The sequence below is a fragment of the Mustela nivalis genome (assembly GCF_964662115.1).
Source record: "Mustela nivalis genome assembly, chromosome: 14".
Lineage (NCBI taxonomy): Eukaryota > Metazoa > Chordata > Mammalia > Carnivora > Mustelidae > Mustela > Mustela nivalis.
The window spans coordinates 40,416,205-40,439,206 of record NC_139033.1 but is presented as its reverse complement, the minus strand read 5'-3'; the positions used below and the strand labels follow the sequence as shown (position 1 = coordinate 40,439,206).

Below are 23,002 nucleotides of genomic sequence, written 5' to 3'. Positions count from 1 at the left end.
TGATCAATACCTCCTCATTTCCCCCAGACCCATCTCATTAGCTACCATTTTACTCTGTTTCTAAGAGTTCAGTTTTTTCAGATTCCAAATACAAGTGATGTCATAAAGAGTATTTATCTTTCTCTGATTTATTTCATTAGCATAGTGCCCTTAAGGTCCACCAGTGTTTTGATCATAGCTTCATGTCCCCAGCACCTAACTGGTCTTCAACATATTTTTCTAGAATAATTGGATATACTCTTTACCATCCCTGCCCTGTCTCTTCTGGCAATCCACAGTTCACATTAGCATGTTCAAAATTCTGAGATTTTAGAAAAGAAATATGTTTTTCAACTAAATTGACCAAGGAACTTCCTCCCCACCTCATAATGCTGATTAATATTTCATTTTAGGGAACATTGGGCTAGATTATCTGTGAAATTTCTTCCAGCTGATTGACTATATAGCATCTTATTTCAGCAGGAGATGCTTTGAAATATTCAATGCCATAGGAATTTCTGTTCGAATTCAAAGACCTGTAAAATTATTGAGATGTATGTTGAGCTCAAAGTGTTCTAATAACAAAACTGTTATCAGTGAAGACTGCAATTGTAGGAAAGAAGCCCAGTCCCCAGGCAATCATTGGATCTGTTCTCTCCCAAGTACTATAAAAATTAAAGACATTATTATTTCACAAAACCAATTTTCCAATTACTACTAAGACTTTAGGCCCATCGGATTATGAAATATATATTTGTTTTTACTGAATTTATTTGAAAAAAGATGAAACCTTTTATGGTAATCAAACATCATGAAAATAAAAACTGGATTGAATGCCCATGTGACTTTTAAACATTTATTTCTTTCCTTATCAATTTTAATGAGACACATCTAGGTCTTTGATGACTCAGACAATGGATATCCAAGCTATTTATGATAACACCAAGAAAAGATGTATTAAGACAGTGTATTTTTCTTTAATTTGGAAAGATCACATAGAATAAATTTATTGAATGACATAATATCTACTGAGGGCCAACTCTGGGCCAGGGCCTGTGGCCAGTGTGTTATATCCATCATCTCATGAAATAATCTCCGTGTTCTGGTGGATATTTGCAAATCTCTGAATTACATGCAGCTCCCCCTCTGAAGCCCCAAAGGTGCTAAGTGTTATCTGGCCTCTTCTGGACTCAGACTGTCATTCAGAACTCTTAAGGGTAGTGATCTAGTTTTGTGAGCTCTAAATTTTTTCCTAATTTGGAGCAGTCTTTGATGCATCCACATACATGGTTGATGGCCATTGCTTGCAGATTGCATATTTGTGAATTTACCTACTGCTAAAATTTATTTTTAGCCACCAAAATCAGTACCTGTAGAACTTCTATGGTCATCTGTGGACATGTGCAGAGCAGCCAAAAATTTAAGTAGCTCAGTAGTCACAGACTCAGCCAAATTGGAACAAGGGGAACCTCTGCCTTATTATTTCAGTTCTCACAGCATAAATAAGTGTCCTTTCTACCGTGTATTTAGTGTCAATTGTTCCTATTTTTGTGAGTTTTGTGGTGGAGGGAATCGGTGTTTAAAGTGGCCCTTATAGGTAGTGATGAGGGGCTGCTCAGTGTTCCTATGTGCAAAAGGCCGTGTGATGTACCTTGTGGAGAAAATGTGTATGTAAATTAAGCGTCACTCAAGCATGAGCTGTCATGTTGTTTACTGTAAGTTCAATGTTAATGAATGTACATTCTATATTAAATAAAGTGTCTTTAAGCAGAAACACCCATAAAACAAGGTTATGCATTGACTGATAAAAATGTTGTAACCAGAGACTCCCAGGAACCTAACATTGAATTGCCTCCAGAAGCTATACTTAGTATTCCTTAATTCAGTGTTTACAGCAACTTTATAGAACAAATTACTGCTAATAATGAGGGTCAACCGTATCAAAAGAGTCCTTTCCACTTGACTTTCTGAACTATGCACTTGATATCAAATATTCTGATTATTCAGGCTTTGAATTGAGATTGGGAAATTAATGAAAGATCCTGAATACCAAGTTTTAAACTGATGGGAGCTTTTTTTTTTTTTTTTTTTTTAGATTTTTATTTATTTATTTGACAGAGATAGAGATCACAAGTAGGCAGAGAGTCAGGCAGATTGAGAGAGAGAGAAGCAGGCTCCCGCTGAGCAAAGAGCCCGATGCGGGGCTCGATCCCAGGACACTGAGATCATGACCTGAGCCGAAGGCAGCGGCTTAATCCACTGAGCCACCCAGGCGCCCCCTGATGGGAGCTTTTATGAGGAAGTCATAAAGGCCTGGAGTCAAAGATTTATAATGGGAGTCCTCAAGATCCCTAACTCTCCGAGGCAAATGGCACCAATATAATCTCACTAATGTGCAGCAGAGTCCAGAGTCATTACTTTCTGACTTGAAATGTGGTGTCTTTCTGGGTGGAAAGGAAAAAAAATGAGTAGAAATTTGAAAAATTCTAGTTTACAAGGTTTTAAAAATGTTCGCAAGTTGTACTGCTCTGTAGGACTCAAACTAAGTTGGTCAGAAATGGTGAACTGTTAAATTTAAGTCATGCTAATAAAAACCCATGATATCTCCAACTGTCTTCATTGGAAGCTCTCACATAAAAGGTTAATTTATTCCAATCAATTAATTTATTAAGCACAGAAAGGGCATATTGAGATACTACAGTAAAATGACTTTTTAAACGGTAAGTAAAACTATGTTACAGAAAGTTCTGACCTTTCATTACTTGCTTCATTCCTTTGTAGTAAATGTAAAAATTACTTCAAGGAAATCATTTCTTTCACCTAGAAGCAGAATCTTTTAACAGAAAGTGCTATTTAAACACTTTTGATGAGTTTCTCTCCAAAGATTCAAGTTCTATCAGAAGTGCTTAATATTTTTCCAATAATAATGACTCAGCAATAACTTAAATTTAGGTGACTATTGTTTCAAAAAAGCATTGATTCTTAAATAACTGTCAAAAGATAATGTTTTGATTTTGAAGCAAGAACTGGGTTTTCTATTCTTTTCTGAGAAATTAATTTATTTTTCACATTGAGTATTATTTCTAAGAATTTTGTAGTTGGGAAGTTTACATCAAAAGTATCCCAAATGGTATGGTAGATTATCAATTTAAGCAACATCTTATTTAATGTTTTCATAGTACAATGAAATTATATTACTCCCTATCAGGTGCTAAGTTGATTATTTTGTATATTTTCTCTAATTCTGACAATAGCTGTATAAAATAAGTATTATTATTTCCATTTTATAGGCAAAGGCACAGAGGGTCCAACGGCCTAAATATTTTACTGAGGAGGTACCGAAAACTAATATAGCTTGTTAAAGAAGCACATTCAAACTCGGGTCTAGGAAAACATCTGAACTCGTTGCTTTCTGCTACTTTTTATATTAAGTGATAAATAAAATAAGCTAACATTTACTTTTTAAAACACTGTGACTTGTAATGAATCACATGATGTATAGAACACAGTATTTCTAATTGATCACTGAGGGTTTAAAGAAAGCAACTTAAACCACTCTCACTTACATAAGCAAATTATAAAAAATATCTTCTTAGTCTGTTATTTTCACCAAAATATCGTCTACCCTGAGGTACTATCGCAACACAGGAGAAGGTTTATATCAGGACTTAATGACACTCTTTCAAACCCAATGATTGACATTTAAGTGGGATCCATACCTTTTTTTTTTTTTTTTTAAAGATTTTATTTATTTATTTGACAGACGGAGACCACAAGTAGACAGAGAGGCAGGCAGAGAGAGAGAGGAGGAAACAGGCTCCCCTGCTGAGCAGAGAGCCTGATTCCGGGCTTGATCCCAGGACCCTGGCATCATGACCTGAGCCAAAGGCAGAGGCTTTAACCCATTGAGCCACCCAGGCACCCTGGATTAATACATTCTTAACAGGTTGAAAATTAAATGTGTTTTATGAATAGTTTCTTTAAAAACAAAAATGGAAATAAATTGTGCGTGATTGGTGTCAAATAGTTTGTCTTTCACATCATCTTATAAAAAGTATTTTCTCATAAAGCACAGACTCCTTGATTCTCATCACCCTGGAATATTCACAGTACAAAGTAGCCTTTTTCCTCCTCTCCCTACTTTCTACTTACTATGGTAGGTTAATTCTTCTCTAAAAATAAATAACTAAATAAATAACTTAGAACTCACATACCATAAATTCACCCTCTGAAAGTGCACCAAGTCAGGCGTCTTTAGTATATCCACAAGCTTGTGCCACAAGCACCACTATCTAATTCCAGAATATTTTCAATACCCCCAGGGGAAAACCTATACCCATTCTCAGCCCTTTCCCATTCACTCCTCCCATCCACTGGGAAACACTAATCTACTTTCTGTAGCTATAGATTTGCCTATTATGGATATTTCCTATAAGGGGAATCACAATATTGAGCTCTTGTGTCTGGCTTCTCTCCAATAGAATAACCTTTTTTAAGGCACATGCGTGTTGTAGTGTGTATCGCGTATAGGTTCCTTATTATAGCTGAGTAATACTCCCTTGTATGGAACAACTCCATTTTGTTTCTCCATTCTTCAGTCAACAGACATTTGGGTTGTTTCCACTTTTGGCTATTCTAAATCATGATGCTATGAGTGTTTCTGTGCGAGATTTTGTGTGGACATATATTTCATTTATCTTAGGTAGATAACTGCTCTTTCCTCTCATTTTTCACTGCTTTTATTCCCAGCTTCAGGAATGCCCAGAACAATAGGGACTTTCACATCCTTAACAGCTTGCTAAACACCAAGCTGTCACATCTCCCTAAATCTGATCTCCATTTGCCTGTCTTTCCCCAGAGCCACCCATTGGCCAGATGCACCCCCCACACGGCAGTGTCACTCCTCAGAAGAACAGCAACCTGCTTGTGATCACGGTGATCACCGTTGGCGTCATCACAGTGCTGGTGGTAGTGATCGTGGCCGTGATTTGCACCCGGCGCTCTTCAGCCCAGCAGAGAAAGTAGGTAACAGCTGGTTCCTAAGAGGAGAGAGGTCACCATTGGACCTATCACCTTCTCGAGTTAAATTTTTGACAAGTCTCTTCCTGTGTTCTTTCATAATTCACAACACATTCCCTTATCCTCTGACCTGAGCAAAAGGTTGCCTTCTGTTGATTCCAGGTCCATAACTTGAGGGAGTGAGGGCCAGACTTGAAGACTTAATAACAGCATCCATGTGGAGACCCACTTGGCATTTCTGCTTGATTTTACTTCTCTGGGCCAGATTCTTCCTTTCAGGTGATGGCAGGTGTTCCTTTAGCAACATTTAGAGAATGGACTTCATCAGGTCCCAATGCATGGCCCTCTGAACAATTACGTATAAAATGTTGGAGTTGTGTGATCCTCTGAAAGTATTTCCCATTCTGGCAGGCAGACTCTAGGCATTGAATCGATGTTTGTTGCAGGAATGACTGCCACACTCAGTGCCGTTACAATACGGTGGAGTGTTTAGTTTGAGATTCTAGAAATTCAGAAGAGTTTGGATTTCCTGGCTGTGCTTGATTCTCAGAAATTAAACTTTTGGAAGGGTTTAAAAATATTTTCATATTATGCAGTTCTAGGTTATAGCACAGGCAGAGGATGATACATCAAAGTCAAAGTTTAGAATGGAAAGATGGCTTTAATTCAGTTTATCCCCTTCCAGCAACATCCATAACCAGCATATTAACCTTGTGGCAGCTAGCTGTGGGAATCAGCAATAATATCCTGGTTATCCTCTGCCTCTCTGCCTCTCTAGCACTTTTCAAATCTTGCCTGATATGTCCCTTTCAGCTGTACTTTCTCACTGAATTGGCTGTAATAAGCTCTTCCCTTGATTTTTTTTTTTTTCCTTTGGCCTCAGGCATGGTGCCGGCTTGAAAGCCCGAGGCATGGACCCATCCGTTGCTGGTTTGACAACTACATGCTATACACTGTGTCAGAGAAAGATTCTCCAACAAATAATTGTTCCTCTTCCCTTGCTAATATCTTAGTTTCTCTCTCTTTGAAACAGTCCTATGACCCATTCGCTGATCTGTATTGTATCTTCCAACTTTTGAAGTAAAGCGTTTAGAAATAGGATACAGGAAGATGTACGGACTGAAGAACGGGACGTAGGAGTGTCAGTGCAGTCTTAACTGACGTATGTGGCAGGGCACGTTTTCTATCTGGCTGCATTTATGAGCCTGACCATCTTCCTGCTGGTACTCGCTAGTGTCCTAACCCTTTGTGCTTAGACAAGAAACCAGCCCCACTGAGCTTAACTGACTCTCATGTGTTAGCATTCTGGGAAATCCTAATCACCCACAGAACTTTCACACACTGGACACTTAGTGAGGCTCTGGAGAAAGGGAAACTATAAGCGAGGAAGGCATGGAATAGCCTCTCGGTCGAGCTACCCCAGGAAAGGTGTGGTGCAGGTGTAGCACGGTAGAACACCAGTGGGGCCGGGCTCTCAGGCTGAGCTGAAAAAGACTCACAGTCACGGAAGTGGGAGGGCATCGAAACCAAACTGGCCCTACCTCAGGAGAGCTTTAAGAACAGGGATGGGTTCCCTAAACTAAGTTTAATTAACTCAACCATCTGTCTGTAGCAGGGTGTTGTGTTTGTTCCGTTTTCATCCTTGTGAGAAAATGTTGGAGGGTTACATCGACCGGATGAATCGGGTTCCTGAGCACGTTGCTTCCTGAGAGAAAATGCCAGTCTTCTCAAAGTGCAACAGTGGGATCTGATGCTATTTTGAGAAACTCTTAAATTGTCTTAAATCCCACTCTAAGCATTTTGTTAAGAGCTTGAGGGTTTTATTTAGAAAGAGTCGAGGCTGAGCCGTGGGTATGATTTGTTTTTAAAATTAAGAAATGAATGAGAGAATAAATCACTCCATGAATGACTGGAAACCAAAGACAGTGGATTTATAGCTTCTGTGCTCCTGCCACTTTGATTTTTCCTCAGCCTTCACCCAAAGTCTCTTAATATTTACTCGGCATATTTTCACAGTTTTGCTTCATATATCTTTCTCCTGTAACAGACCCATTGGCGTTCATCTCAGCCTCTTTGTTTGTAGTGTTAACAGAAGAAAAAAAGAAAAATTCTTCTCCTTCAGGATATTCCTGAGTTTTAATTTAGCTTTCTTTGATTTGACTGAGGATCCTTCCTCCTGATACCACCACCACTGAGCCTTTTAGAACAAATTAAATGATGCAGATGAAAGCAAAATCAATTCCAATCTGAGACAGAAATAAGGTTCCTTACAGAACTCTCAGAAAAATGAGAGTTTAATGTAATTAATAAAGTGAAATAAGAAACACCTTCCTGGGATCCTTCAATATCTCTTTATCTGTTGGTGCTGGAGAATGTAAATTGTCTTTGCGTTGTATTGGGGCTCTTGAATTATACCCACTGGATTTGAAACATACTTCTGTGTACTATCAGTACACAGTTTATTCAAGTTAGTGTCCACACATTTTATCTTGCAATTTATCTATTTAATAATGATGTAGTTATCTGATTGATTCACTTTCCAGTTGGTAAGATCTTATTTTTATAATATAAATTAAATAATGGAAGTTAGAACCCAAGTTCTAATTCTAATTCTCCACTTCTTGGATTAAATTAGTGGTATTTAATTAAACCTAAAGGAAAACCTAACCCCTGAATGTTAGTTTCCTGAAATGATAAACAGGGCTAAATACTTCTATCATTTGCTCTATCTTAAAACATTGAAATTCCCCATGGACTATTATCAAATTATAGAATTGTATGGTAGCACTTAGCTTCAAACTAATATGAAGTAAAAAGAATTTTGCCTTTCTTTTTAGTAACCAACTTTTTTTACTACTTTGAAGAGAATCCCTTCTGTCGCCGCCAGCGCGACAAATCGACCAGGAACTTGAGCGTAAGAGGATGAAGAAAAGAACTCGAGAAGCAGAGAGACGGGGGCAGGAGGAGCACTGAGGAGGATGTCCAACAGTGCTAAGTTTATTCAAAGCATTAAGGCCATATATATAGTGATATTACAGTAGGCGAAGCAATACGTCTGTGTCTAGTTAAACAATCACGAGTTCCCATAGTAAGTTTCACAATTAACTATAAACAGACCTCGTGATGCCTAATGGCTGATGCCAGTACAATTGTTCTGAACTGATACAGTAAACCTGAAAGTGATTTATGGGCTGTACTAGGGCAGCAAGGACCAGCCACGAATTTATGACCCCAACCAAATTGTTCTCATTTGTTTAGCAAGCATGTGGGAAGTCACGTAGGTGAGCCCACAACACATAGCACAGACCCTTTCTCAGTGCTACTCAACTTTTCACATCCTAAACCTTTTGTTAGGTTATTCGGACTTTAAAGGAGGCACAAGTCAGGGCCTGGTTTGGTCCTCGTTTCAAGCCTATTGTGGACTCCCACACCCCTCTCACATTTTGAATTAATGAAATTATAGTAGAATATTATAATGTAGAAAAAAATGTGTTTATGAAAGCTTAAATTAAAGGGGTTCTGTGCCTTTTAATAAAATAATAACATTTTGTTAGGCAAAATATAGAACATGTGTCACTATAAGAATTTCTCTATAGATACCAAAGACAAAATAGTTGACATTGAGAATATCCTGGAAATTCAAGACACATGGTTATCACATTTCTAAGGCAGCTACCTGGGTAGATAATAAACAACTTGTCTGAATACACTAAATTTAAATATGTAAATAAAATTGATAGAGTCACCAGTTGACTAAGCCTCCTATTTATAGATTTTAAATGTTAGTCTACATTTAAATCTTGACAAAAATAATTATCTCCACTACTGAGAGTCAAATGTTTTAAACTCTTAAATGAGGGGCACCTGGGTGGCTCAGTCAGTTAAGCATCTGCCTTGGGCTCAAGTCATGATCCCAGGGTCCTGGGATTGAGTACTGCATCGGGCTCCTTGCTCTCCTTCTGCCTGTTGCTCCCCCTGTTTTTGTGCTCACTCTCTCTCTCTGTCAAAGAAATAAATAAAATATTTAAAAATAAATAAATAATTTAAAAATATTAAATGCAATCTACTGTAGGTTTGGTTACTTTCACTGATTTTTCAAATTTTTGACATCTTAATTGGTTTTCAGTCCACAGATGCAACCCATTTGGTCTTCAATATAGCTTAATTCTGCCACAGAAAATGCAGATTTATTTGAGTATCTAGAACGCATGTTCCCTAGGATTCTGGTACAACTGTTTTTTGTGGTTGTTGTTGTTGTTGTTGTTGTTTTGCTTTTAATAGCAGTTAGTAGAATAAAAGTCATTGTAGAGAATTAGGAGGCTGAAAACATTTGGCAGAGATTTGGATGAAAGAAGTAGGACAGGTACTTATACATCCCAATATGTTTTTTCCCCCGTTAATTTGCATCATTCTTCACACTCACTTTAGGCCTTCTTCCTTTCTGAAATCTTTTGTAAATCCCCAGTGGGGCAAAGTGTCCTTGCTTCAACCTCCCAGCAGATCTTGGGCACACGTGTATCTGACCAGCAGAATTAGAACAGAGCTATTTGTAGCTCTTGTCAACAACTTGAACAGAGGATGCCTCAGCACAGAAGGGAATTTAATAACTTATTGCAATGTAAAAAAATAATAATTTATTACAGTGTGGCAAAAGAATCTATGAGATGATAGTATTTTAGAATTTCAAAGGGTGCAGCCTTGAATGAAATGGATCCTAACCCAATGTTGGTTTCTACCTCATATCCTAATTAAAAGTGAAAAGGAAACAAACTTCTCTTAAAGTAATAGGTTATGTGCAAAGTGAGAAACATAGAGGACAATCAAGAATCAGAGAACCCTGCAAAAAAAAAAAAAATCCTTTGAAGTTGATAATGAAAAATTCTTATTATTTAATTCAAGTAATTACTATGTGCTTAGTATGTTATCTGCATGATACAAAGTAACAAATCTGATTAATGTTAACTCTTGAGCTAAAGAGCTTTCTGCAGTTCCTCTACTAACTTCCTGATATCATTAAAAATGTTTCTGTTAGGGGAGGCTGGGTGGCTCAGTGGGTTAAGCCTATGCCTTCGGCTCAGGTCATGATCTCAGGGTCCTGGGATCGGCCCCTGCATTGGGCTCTCTGCTCAGCCCAGGGAGCCTGTCAAATAAATAAATAAAATCTTTAAAAATAATGTTTCTGTTAAAGGCAAGTCCCCCTATGATTTAGTTCCTGCACTTTTTCAGCTTTACCAACTGCCAGTCCCTGTGGTTGCTCCTCCCTCCCACAATGCAGAAATTCACAGTAGCCATGCCATTTTTCATTCATTCATTAAGCTCCCAATGTCTCACCTATCTTTGCATTCCTAGGGCTTACCAAATTTCTTGACACGTACTCAGTATTCTGTAAATGTTCACTGAGTAAATACATGAATAAATGTAAAACAATGGACAAGTGAAAGAAACAGAATTTCCTCAGTTTCGTGAGGAAACCAATTCACACACTGGGAGCGCATCTGGCCAGCTCTGTAAGACAGACAGGAATCAATGCAAGATGAGTGGTAAAGAAAGAGACAAGGAAAGTGATTTAGATATGCTAAGATTACACTGACCTAACAGAGTCGGCAAGGCTTCCTGAAGAAGAGACGTGTCCAGAAAAATCTTTAAGAGTCAGTAGTTTGAGCTAAATAGGATTGTGAAGGCAGTCTGGACAAAAGTAGGATGAGAGAGATGAGAGAGATGAGAGAGAGGGGGTGAGAGAGAAATAGGGAGAGAGATAAGGTGGAGAGAACAAAACCATCAACACTTGATGATGCTGTGAACACAGAGCCTTTATTCAAGAATTCATGGGGGAGGAAGAGACCCTCGCATCCTACAGCTGTGTTTGGAAGCTGAAAGTTTACTGGTACCTGTGAGAAAAGATGCATATAGGGAGGGATAAATATGATAGATATTCTATATCTAATAGATATTCTATATCTAATACAAAAACTAAGTTTAAAATAAAAACGAGCCAAATTCACTAAGACAGTGTTTCTCAAACTTCAGGTGCCTCTGATTTCCCTTGAGGGCTGTTAAACCACAGATTGCTGGGCCTCGCCCTCTCACAAGGCTCCCTCCCACACCTGCAAGCTTCTCATCTGGGCTGGAGACCGGGAATGTGCGTTTCCAGCATGTTCCCAGGCGTTGCTGGTCCTGGGACCATACATACTTCAGGATCCATTGGGTCAGGTTCCTCTGCATACAAATTTTGAGGATTCTGAAATTTGTGGGAGAGAGGAGCTAGGGTACCATAAAGGGCAGCAGTCATTATGTCAGAGAACCGGCAGATGGACAGAAGGCTGGAATGACAATGTTCCTGCAGGTTTTAAGACAAATTTCAGGCAATTTAGTTATGAGCAGATGTCAGTTTTATTACCAACCTGCTGGATGGGCAGCTAGGCTACCACCAGCAGGGAAGGGAGGCCTCTCCAAGGTCAAAAATTTTTCTCTTGAGAAGGCATGTTATAGAGAAAACAAAAGTAGTGAGTAGATGGTGTTTCATAGAACAGATACAAAAAGGAAATAAAATCTGTTTAGTCTTTAGATTCTTGACTGACAGCTGAGCGGATGAGTCGCTTCTCAGGAAAGGTCTTGATCTGATTAACATCCATCAGAAAAATGTGTATGCATTTTATTGGGAATGATAATTTTTGTTTTCCCAGGTGGAGGTTATATATCACAACATATAAAAAAATCTCTCCCTCAGTCAGGTTTGGAATTTTTTAAAATAAAATACATCTGGGGAAGCTTAATCCTGAGGTTATGGGGGCTGGTGACTGACTGACTGACTGAATGAATGAATGAATGAGTCATGTGTGTAAATGAGAAAATTCATAATTTATTTTTAGTTTCCAAGATTATTTGACACGTTTTCCCCCACGGGCTATTTAAATATTGAGTTATTATGAAAAGGTTTGCTGTCTTATCCTGGATATGGGAACTGGTACTTCTCTGTATGCAGTCTTGTAGGCACTGGGATTAAAAAGTTACTTAGCATTTTGATTTGTTTGAAAGATAACAGGGTGAAATCTCCAAGTTCAAAAATGGCATTAAATTGTTCTAGAAGTTACCAGGGGTAGATTACATAGAGAGCTGTGTGTGATTTGCAGATTGTTTCCTGTGGGCAGGTGAAGTAGAAAGAAATGAATTCAGGAAACGGATGGTTAGCAGAGAGTTATTATTTTAGACTCAAGAAAATGATCTAAGGGTTATTACGGACCATTGTCTAGAGTCAGTGTGGTAGTGCTGCCGGGAAATCAGCAAAAGGTAGGTAATGGTAGGGAAAACATGAGAACAGAAAATACTGCATTATTTCTCCGCTAAACTACTCGATAAATATGAAGTCTGGCGTTGCCTCCTCTCTTCAGCATGCTTCAAAAAAGACCCCAAAAATGTAAAACAAAACAACAACGACAAAAAACAGATCGCACTACTAAATATTCATTAATTGCCTCATATGCATGGAAGTCCATTTCAGCACGGGAAAACAGAGCCCCTTGCAGTGGCCTTGTACACGTTACAGAGGTTTTGCAGACTGCTTTCTTTGGACCATTGAGCAACCATGAAAACAGTTAATCCTCAAATTGCCGTTCCTTGCGAGTGAGGAAGTAAGAAAAAGTTACTTCTCTGGGGTTCTGTAGAGGTTAGATTTTAACAATCTGAATTCTGTCTTAGAAAAGATACTATTAAACCCCCCCCCCAAAAATAATAATAGAAGCTACAGTTGGAGATTTTAAAAAGTGGGGAATTGTAAAGCAGAGGTTGAAAACTTTCTGAAAAGAGGCAAGTAGTAAATATTTGAGGTTTGGTGAGACATGCGGGAAACCTGGGTCTTTGTTACAGCTACTCAACATACTACAGTGTGAAAACAAATGAGCTCAGTAGGATTCCAATAAAATTTTATTTACAAAATCAGGCCGTGGGCAGATTTGGTCTACAGGCCATAGTTTACTGACCCCTAGTGTAGAGAACGGTGAGCAGGAATATCATGCTACTTGACTTAGCCTGTAGGGACATTTGTATCTCACTAGCCCCCCAAAGAGACCACCACTGAAAAATGAACTTACAGTTGCTAAATTCTTACTGAGGAAAATAAGAGATATTTGAAGCCTACTTCTAAACTGTGTTTTCTCTTCAAAGGATGGGTCCTACTGTGTTTGCATCCAGAGGCCCAAGTGCTTTATTCTCCTTAGAATATCCTCAGATTACCTTTTGTCTTCAAATGGCACATTAAATTATACAGCTGAGCTATAGGCTTCCTTCTAAGCCCCAATCTTGGCCGGCACAAATTCTGGCCTTTTTATTTCTCTTTGCCCCTTCAAAGCAACTCCACCATTTATCTCCTAAACAGATGTTTCAGTCAAGTACCTTATGACTAGCTCTGAAGATTGGCAGCTGGCTCCATCTAACCCACTGTCACCTTCTGTGAGAATTTGTAGCTGGTGAAGCGGGAGTCAGGCACTCTCTGGCAGGCAGCCGAGCCCTTGGGGATTTAGCACCACGGCTCGGATCATGGGGTGAAGCTCCAGGGGAAAGGAGGAAAGGCAGCCAAGACACGCCTGCCAATTCTTAGATTTCATAGGTTTCCTCCTGGGAACACTCTTACATCCTTCTCTGCTTCTAACTTGAATTGACTGAGAAAAGAGAGCAAAGACCATTGAATAGACGCACTCACACTCACCTTCTAATTTTGTGTTCCATAGGAAGCGGGCCACCCACAGTGTTGGAAAGAGGAAGGGCAGCCAGAAGGACCTCAGGCCCCCTGATCTTTGGATACACCATGAAGAAATGGAGATGAAAAATATCGAGAAGCCGTCGGGTACTGATCCTGCAGGAAGGGACTCCCCGATCCAAAGCTGCCAAGACCTCACACCAGTCAGCCACAGCCAGTCAGAAACCCAGCTGGGCAGCAAAAGCACCTCCCATTCAGGTAACTCTCCTGGGGCATCAGGACAAACCCTCCATTCTGAACCCCACGGGAAGTTTTCCACTCCCTTTTTGGTGGGGTCATCCTTCCCTTCAATCTGCGGGTCATTTACCAGTAGTTAAAATAACCTGATGTAAATTTGGTTACCTAGTTTCTTTTCCAACATCCTATTACCTGCCTTTTATAATTGCAGTGCCTCTTAAAACTTTTAAGAGGTAACAGGTGGTACACTTGGGAAATACTGAAATGTGAAAGCCAAATGAATTTATTGCTTTTTGTTAAATCTTGAATGAAAGATTTGTCAAAGAAAAATTTAAGCTGTTTTACATTTTTTTAATTCCCTATGTCTATGGATAACTGTAAGTTGATTTTAAATTTGCTCTCAATTTCTTGCATTAAAAAAAATCATATTAGGAACACATGGCATATGAGCACATTGATTCTTCTGTTACTTTGGCCTTGACTGTGACGATCAACGTTCATCCCCATGCAATCACATTTTATGATCACTAGCCTGCCTTGGTGGAGTCTATGTGCAGGCTATGCTGATATACAAAGTGACCACAATGGAAAAGCCTACTCTTTGATGATTAGGTGTAGAACAATCCATATGCAAAAAAATAACCAACCAAACAAACAAGAAATCTAGAAAGTGGTTGTAAGAGAGTTCATTTTCTATTGATTCTTGTATTTTAAAAATGTTTATGGGAAGCAGAATAATCATCTCTTTTCAACACACACACACACACACACACACACACAACCTCTTGATCTACTCATGATGTGTTTGCAGAATGAGTAGCTGTTGTTTTTAAACTGAATTAAATATTTTCGTTATTTGAATGTGTAACTGGTTTACTAGACTTTTTTAGCTTAGAGTTATTTAAACAAGGAATTCACTTACTGATTTTCAATCATTGTTTAGTGTTCTTTTTCTAGCTCTTAAAAAATATCTCAAGCAGATTCCCTAACTCTTCCATCATTTTCAGTGGTTAAACTACCTTCTAGCTCTATTAAAAATTGTGATATGCAATTGAAATTAAAGTTTCTTCTTCCCTTATGGCCAGCTCACCTTTGGCTCTGAGGACTTGGGTCATAATTTGTTGTTTAAAGCCTCCAGCACCTTGAAGGAAAGGGAGTGGTGGGGGTGGGGCAGAGGAGGGGGCACAGTCTGTTTCAGAAACCCCTTAATTCATTCCTCCCATCCATCTGATCTTCCCAGCTGTATAGGAGGATGGGGAGGGGAGATGAAGAGGGGAGAGGCAGAGAGGGAGAAGAGAAAAGATAGTTTGAAGTTTGGTGCTGCTTTTTGTGCACATGGGCTGTCCTCATGTGTCATCCAAATTCTCTCTTGTGAAACGCAAGCAAGTATGAATTCTTTATGAGACCCTGTGGGATTCTTCCACTGGCCAATTACATGATGTGAGATGTCAAATCAGGGCTTAACCCACTCCTACTGGTATATAACTGTGTCAACCTCACTATCCCCTGCTGGGTCAGCTGCATTTGAGTGAATTCCAGGAAGATGACTCAAGCTTGAGCAACTTTTCAAGTGCCCACCTGACCCGGGCCAAGTGATGAGAGAGCCTGTATTCCAATCCTGGCCCTGTTTCAGTCTTGCTCTCTTTAATAACTTCTTCCTCTGTTTAAATAGACGCAGGGTAGACCAGCAAGCCTGCCGCCTGAGCAGACTAATACCTGGAGAATGAATGAAAGTTGGACATTTTTTGCAAGAACCTCCACCCTTTACAGATGCTTATTCTGACTGTTTTGGTTTCTAGAGGGCACCAGAAGGACAGCCTCCCAGTGGAAGGGATAATACTGCCTCTCAGCCCTCAGAAGGTTTTACCAATTATTTCTAGAATTTCTCCTTCTTTGCATTTCCCTTTATCTTTTATACACTGAAATGACATTTTGGGACAGCCAGACTACTTTTGATCATTTAATAAGTCCTGGGAGAATCTTAACTCCAAACAATGGCTGTTTTCTTTTTTTTATTGTGTTATGTTAGTCACCATACAAAACATCATTAAATTTTGATGTAGTGTTCCAAGATTCATTGTTTACAGGTAACATCCAGCCCTCCATACAATACGTGCCCTCCTTAATACCAACCACGAGGCTCACCCATCCCCCCACACCTCTCCCCTCTAAAACCCTCAGTTTGTGTCTCGGAGTCCACAGTCTCTCATGGTTCATCTCGCCTTCCAGTTTCCACCCCTCCACTGTTCCTTTCTTTCTCCTAATGTCCTCCATGCTATTCCTTACTTTCCACAAATAAGTGAAACCACTTGAAAATTGACTTTCTCTGCTTGACTTGTTTCACTCATCTCCAGTCCCATCCATGTTGATGCACATGTTGAGTATTCATCCTTTCTGATGGCTGAGTAATATTCACAATGGCCATTGTCTTTAGAATGAGAGGATGCTTTTGCCTGTCTGTTTTTATTTGAGGACCTACTCTATAGTAAAAGGAAAAGCAGCACTCAAAATCCTGCTGGGTATATTTTACATTATAACAAGCGTTCTCTACACTCTCCTGGTTAAAAGAACAAAACTCCATGTCAATGAATAGTATACTCTTAAGTGCTCTTATCTACTAGGAAACTTTAAAAATATTTTACATTTGGGGTTGACTTTCTTTTTTTGTGCATGATTTTAGGTAATCTTAGGAGGTTTAGTTCCCTCTTCTCTTTTTTGTATGGTTTTCTCAAATATTTAACTTCCCACAAACACTTTATGGCAGCAACTGGAGTTATATCTTGGCTAGAAAATAATATTTATTTCTGTACTTTCAGGAGATTCAAAATTTGTTGCATTCTCTCTCTTTCAGTTGTGCCTTAGGTGTATAATTTGTGTAGTTTTATTGTCTTTTGGTAATTCTTTGGAGGATGTGTGGACAGATTCAGATCTAGGCAATTGTCTTTATCATGGCTGTGTAGAAATTTCCCCCAACATTATTTTAAATTTTAAATTTTATTAACTACTATTTTAACCAAAAAAGAATACATTTATGTAATTTTAGAAGAAAGAAAATAGTACAAGAAGTTGTGAAAAACAATACCCAAAGGAACAAAAAGGGTGTTTGCCTTTTCACCGTCCCCAAATTCCTTATCCCTTTCATGAAAGGACAGCAAGGTTGAGAATTTTGTTTGTAACCTTTCTATACAGATATATATGGACACACATTTATAGAGATACATAAACACACCTATATACATATGCATTATGTACAGATATAGAACATATGTACATATATTATGTACAGATACATCTGTTTATATACAGATGCACATACACAGAAATGTGTATATACACAACAGGCTTTTATGTGTGTGTTACACAAATGGGCACATATGGTGCTCTTCAGAACTTCAGTTTTATTGTTTTCAACATATATTTTTGCTAACATTTTAAACCTACACATATATTTCTTATTATTTTTAGTGATTCTTTTGTGTGGTATTTTATGGAATCATGATAAATTTATATAAATATACCTAGCCTTACTTTTGAAAAATATAGTTCATTCCCTGTGTTTTTATCATAAGATATAATGCCTTTGGGCCTTAAGTACTAGTTGCATAAACTGTGGTATATTCATACAACAAGGTATCTATGGAACTGTTAAAAATGATAAAACTGGGACACCTGGCTGGCTCAGTCAGTAGAGCATGTGACTCTTGATCATGGGGTCACAACTTCAAGCCCCACATCGGGCATCCAGTGTACTTAAAAAAATAAAACTAAATAAATAAAATAAAATGGGTGTTGCTCTTGAATATAGAAGTATGAGTGGTTTAAAATAAATAAATAAATGTTATAAAACTGACTTGACAGAGAAAGATATTCTTAGTATTTTCCTAAAATGATAACAAAATAGGATGTATGATGAAATGCCACTTACGAGCAAAATAGGCATGGTAATATCTGCCTTTGGACTTTCACATTTAAACACATAGGCCAATCTTGTACAGAACAAAACATGTATAATGGTTCTTTCTGAATAACGGGGTTATGGTAAATTTTATTAATGTTTGTGCAATGAGACTATACTGATTGGGTGACCAAGAAAGTAGATATAACTATTTAAAACCTCAATAAAATGAAAAAGGCATCGGTGTGCCTAGTAGAAATTATGTAAAGTATCGCAACATTGAAGAAGGTGTGTCTCTCAGGAATATTGTTTTTCCTGTAGGTCAAGACACTGAAGAAGCAGGGAGCTCCATGTCCACTCTGGAAAGGTCACTGGCTGCACGACGAGCCACTCGGGCCAAGCTTATGATTCCTATGGATGCCCAGTCCAACAATCCTGGTGGGTAAAGATTGGTACCACAAGGAAGAAATAGTGTTTTCTGTTTTCATCTTTTCTGTATTGAATTATCAAAAATATTTAGAGTCTTAGAAAGGAAATCTTGCTTTTCATAATTCCCTTTCTCTGCCTCCTAATTTGATCCTCCTTCTGTTTTCCCTATTTCAATAAAGGGTACTACGGTTCATCCATTTATTTTTGTTCAAAACTATAGTTTCATGCTCTTTTATCCAAATTTCATCACATCCCAAATTAAATCTATCATCAATCTTTTTTTTTAAAGATTTTATTTATTTATTTGACAGACAGAGATCACAAGTAGGCAGAGAGGCAGGCAGAGAGAGAGGGGCAAGCAGGCTCCCTGCTAAGCAGACAGCCTGATGTGGGGCTCGATCCCAGGACACTGGGATCATGACCGGGGTTAAAGCAGAGGCTTTAACCCACTGAGCCACCCGGGCACACCAATTATCAATCTTATAGTTCTCGCATACAACACCTATCCCAAATCCAACCTTCCCATCTCTACTGCTCTGTCCTCAACTATGCCACCACCAACTATTTCAGATTTTAAACTATAGCTCTAAGCCTGTAACTAGTCTCTTTTCTTTAGTTCTTTCCCCTATAGTAAGTTATCTACAGAATAGCCTTACAATGTGTGAATCAGATCATGTCACTCCTCTTAACTTCCCATCATATTTAGAATGAAATCCACGATTTTACCATGTCCTACAGGCCCCATGTGATAAACTTCTGGACACACCCCTCACTCCATCTCCTACTACTACTCTAATCCATTTCAGCCTCATAGCCTTCCTCCCTGTTCTTTGGACATAGCACACATTCAAACTCACTTGCTGTTCTCTTTCCCTGGAATTTCTTTTCATAGGTATTTACATGGCTTTTTCTTAATTTCATTCAAGTTGTGTTCAATGGCCACCACCACAGGTCTTCCCTGATCATTGTCTCACACAGCATTTTGGGTCACTCTCTGTTCTATTTATTCTGCTTAATTTTTCTTTATTAATGTGGATGACCATCATGCTTGCATTTTTGTGTTTGCTTATTTATTATGTGTTCCCCATATTGTAAAGTCTATGAGAGTAGAGATTTTGCTTCTTTGATCACCTCGTATCTTTGGGGACCCTGGGTGGCTCGGTTGGTTAAGTGTCTACCTTCGGCTCAGGTCATGATCCCAGGGTCCTGGGATTGAGTCCTGTATCAGGCTCTCTGCTCAACGGAGTGTCTGCTTCTCTCTCTACCCCTTCTCCCTGCTAGTGATCTCTCTCTCACACACACCCCCTATCTCTCAAATAAATATATAAAATCTTAAAACAAAAAAACAAACAAAAAAACACACCTCATATCCTCAATGCTCAGGACAGAGCCTGGCACAATTGGCAGGCTCCAGTGGAGACAAATTAAGTGAATGAATTCGTAGCTGCTGCTTTCTACTTTACTAGATACCATGTTTCCTCCATGCTCTAATAGAGCTCTCAGTCTTACTCTCATGAGTACAAAAATTTTTATGGAACTTGTAATGAGTTCCAACTGTTCAACTCATAGGTTGATATAATTATTGTGCCTATTTCACTAATAAGACAACTGAGGCTTAGAAACTTAAAGTACCTAGCTTTTAGTCATGCAGCAACTAAGTGGCAGAACCAGAATTTGGACTCAGAAAGTCTGGCTTCAGAGTTCTGAGCTCCTAATCACGAAGCTCCCGGCTGTAGTACTCTGTGAAGCCATTGTCCTTCTTTCATTACTTTTACTACATAAAGAGGCACTGTAACCCCCCAACTACTCTCCTCTTATAACAAAGTTCTGTATGTGCTAATCTTCTATAGCTTTCTTCTTAAAAATCATTGTTTCATGAATTAAAAAAAAATTAAAAAAATTAAAAAAAAAATCTTCCATGGACCTTTATGTCCCATGTATAACTTCCTTATCCAGTAAGTTCCCATAAATTATTGATTTGATTTTTTTTCCACAATGTCTTTTCAATCCCTGGCTACCTTCCTATTCCCCAGAGTCAAATATTAATTCTCTTCTTCATCTCTTCTTCATGACCTCACATCTGAATTGTCAAACAGCTTCATAATGAGTTTTAGGCCTTTCTAACATCTTCCAGACGGCTATGTATCCTGCTTCTTAGACGTCTTACTAAAACAACTTAAATACGGCATTCATTCCATAAATTTTTGCAAAGGCTCCCCATTGTCTGTCACGAAAAAAAAAACATCCACAAACCACTGAGCATCTCACATCTGAAACTACATTTCTAGTTTCCTGTTGCTATGCCTACATGGATGGATGGATGGATGGATGGATGGATGGACGGACGGATGGTTGGATGGATGGATGCTTGGATGGATGGATGTATGTATGGTTGAATGGATGGATGGATGGATAAATAGATAATAGATAGATAGATAGATAGATAGATATAGAAAGATATACAGATGTATCTGAGACTCCTGTCAGTCCATAAATACAATTGCCCTTTCTTGTTTTTTTTTTTTTCCCTCTGAACATTGCTCTCCTTTTGGAATGATTCCTTGGCTCTCTATCTAACAAAGTTGTCTGCATCACTCTCAAAGTGATGCTCTCATAAATTCTTTCTTCTGAATGTTGTATCCAGAAATGATGGCTTCCTTGCTCATGTTTGAATAACATTTCTTTCCACTGCATTTGTGGCATTAATTATAGATAGTGCTGCCTCATATGCTTAGGTATTCAAGTCCAAATCTTTCCTCTTCTAACAGATTGTGAATTACTTCATGATAGGGAAGGAATGTATCTAATTCATCTTCACATTCATACATTGTATAGCTCAATACTAGCACAAAATTGGTGCTTGCTAAATATCTGTCAAATGACTGAATGAATAAGTAAATGCTTTATAAGAATGCCTTATATTTGTAACACACAAGTTTAGGGAACTTTTTTTTAATTGGTTACAGTTAGATGATCTTCTAATAAGATTTTATGATATATTAAGGGCAATTAAAATTATTTTCATTAAATAGGAAATGAAATAATGAGCTTAGAAAGTAGGAAAAATGAAATGAAATCTAACAAATATTGAGAATTTCTGAATATTATTCACTTGCTAAACACCTTGCTAATTACTATTTCATTAAGTCCTCATAATATTATCATGTGGTAAGATTATCCTGATTTTGCAGATAGCAAACAAAGACTCATATAGCTTACTGACTCACCAGGAGATAACTGGGCAACCTCTGAACTTCTATTAATACTGCTTTCTCAAGTATAAGGATGCCTTGAATGCCTTGTATTATTTGTATCCTTTTTTTTTTTTTTTAACAATAGGTTTTTTTGACAATAGCACCTCCAGTTTACAAACAGGCAAACTAAGATTCTGAGAGTATGAACCCAAAACCTGGTCTTGATCTGGCTACCTCACTGTGCTGCCTTATGTTGTCACCTGGAGCTCTGGGCTGCTCTATTTTCTTACCTAAAATGACAAACCTTTTCTTATTCCTAGAGTCTTACTCTACATGAATGGAGGCCCTAAAATGACCAGCAATTAATTTTGCTGTTATTTTTTAAAATTATCATATATTATGGGCATATTATTTCAAACAGTTAAATAGCTTTGCAAAATGTTCAAGGACTTTGTAACCCAGCGACCCTGTTCTTATACCTATTTTGCTCTTGGGCATCTACTCAGCAGAAAAACATACTATGTTCATCAAAAGTCACATACAAGAATGTGTGTGCAGTCCTTCTCCTCATGTCACATCTTTATTACACTGTAACATATTCACACAGTGGGGTGCCATGCATCATTCAATGAACTAAAATGCTACAAACAATAGGTTGTAAGACAGAAACTTAACATATCTGTGTGATTCAACTTATGAAAAATTTAAAAACTGGCAAAATGATCTATGGAGTTAGAATTCTGAAGAGGAGTTACTCTTGATGGGAAGTGATTAGTGAGTGACCAGAAGAGAACAGATAGATAGACAGATAGATAGATATCAGATAGAACATCTGATAATGTTCTGTTTCATCCCCTGGATATGGTCACAAGGCATTTCACTTTGAAAAATCACTGAGCACTACTTTGGATATTCCAGGTTTCCAGTACATATATTATACTTAAATAAAACTCCAATAAGAAATAAAGAATTGATAGAAAATACATCTTTTGAAATAACTTTGTCACATTATATTCTTTGTCATCTCCAAGCTCTGTGTTGGCAAAACTCGATCTAATGAAAGGAAATTACTTCAACGTATAATCAAAGTTGATTTTAAAATAAATTCTTCAGCTTTCTGATAAATAAAATAAGCTCTTTGCAACTGACATGAAGAATGGGCTTTAGATAGTTCTGCTGAACAAATTGTAGATCTCTATCTTGGCAGAGCAATGATTTCATGCAGAATAGAAGATGCATTTTCTGATGGCCCCACTTGCGGTTCTTTAGATTTATCAAGTCTTATATAAACCACATCATAGCGCCATGCTGATTTCTAGTCACATGTATGAAGATGTTTGCTGTTCCACTTAAGAATCATTAGTTTTGTAAGACTATTTTTCCTCTCTTCCTTGACATTTCTCATCATGCTCTATAAACTCTAAATTAGCAGATCAAATATAGACTATCTGAAGTGGTTTTTCGTTTTTTTCAGATCCGTGGGGAAATGTCTTTAATTTCATTGGAGTGCAAAAATCTGTGTATTTGTCTATGATAATGTTAACTTATTGGTTGAAA

At 38.1% G+C, this 23,002-nt stretch overlaps 1 protein-coding gene across 3 annotated transcripts in view; it reads left to right on the top strand.

The window, feature by feature from the left end:
• The window catches only part of DCC (DCC netrin 1 receptor), a 1,135,716-nt gene that overhangs the window by 1,055,748 nt on the left and 56,966 nt on the right, over nt 1-23,002 (top strand). For all 3 annotated transcript variants that reach the window (XM_082699428.1, XM_082699427.1, XM_082699426.1), the window contains exons 23-25: nt 4,838-5,000; nt 13,722-13,948; nt 18,144-18,260. In XM_082699428.1, coding sequence (XP_082555554.1) covers nt 4,838-5,000; nt 13,722-13,948; nt 18,144-18,260 — 507 coding nt within the window. The remainder of the gene's footprint in view (nt 1-4,837; nt 5,001-13,721; nt 13,949-18,143; nt 18,261-23,002) is intronic.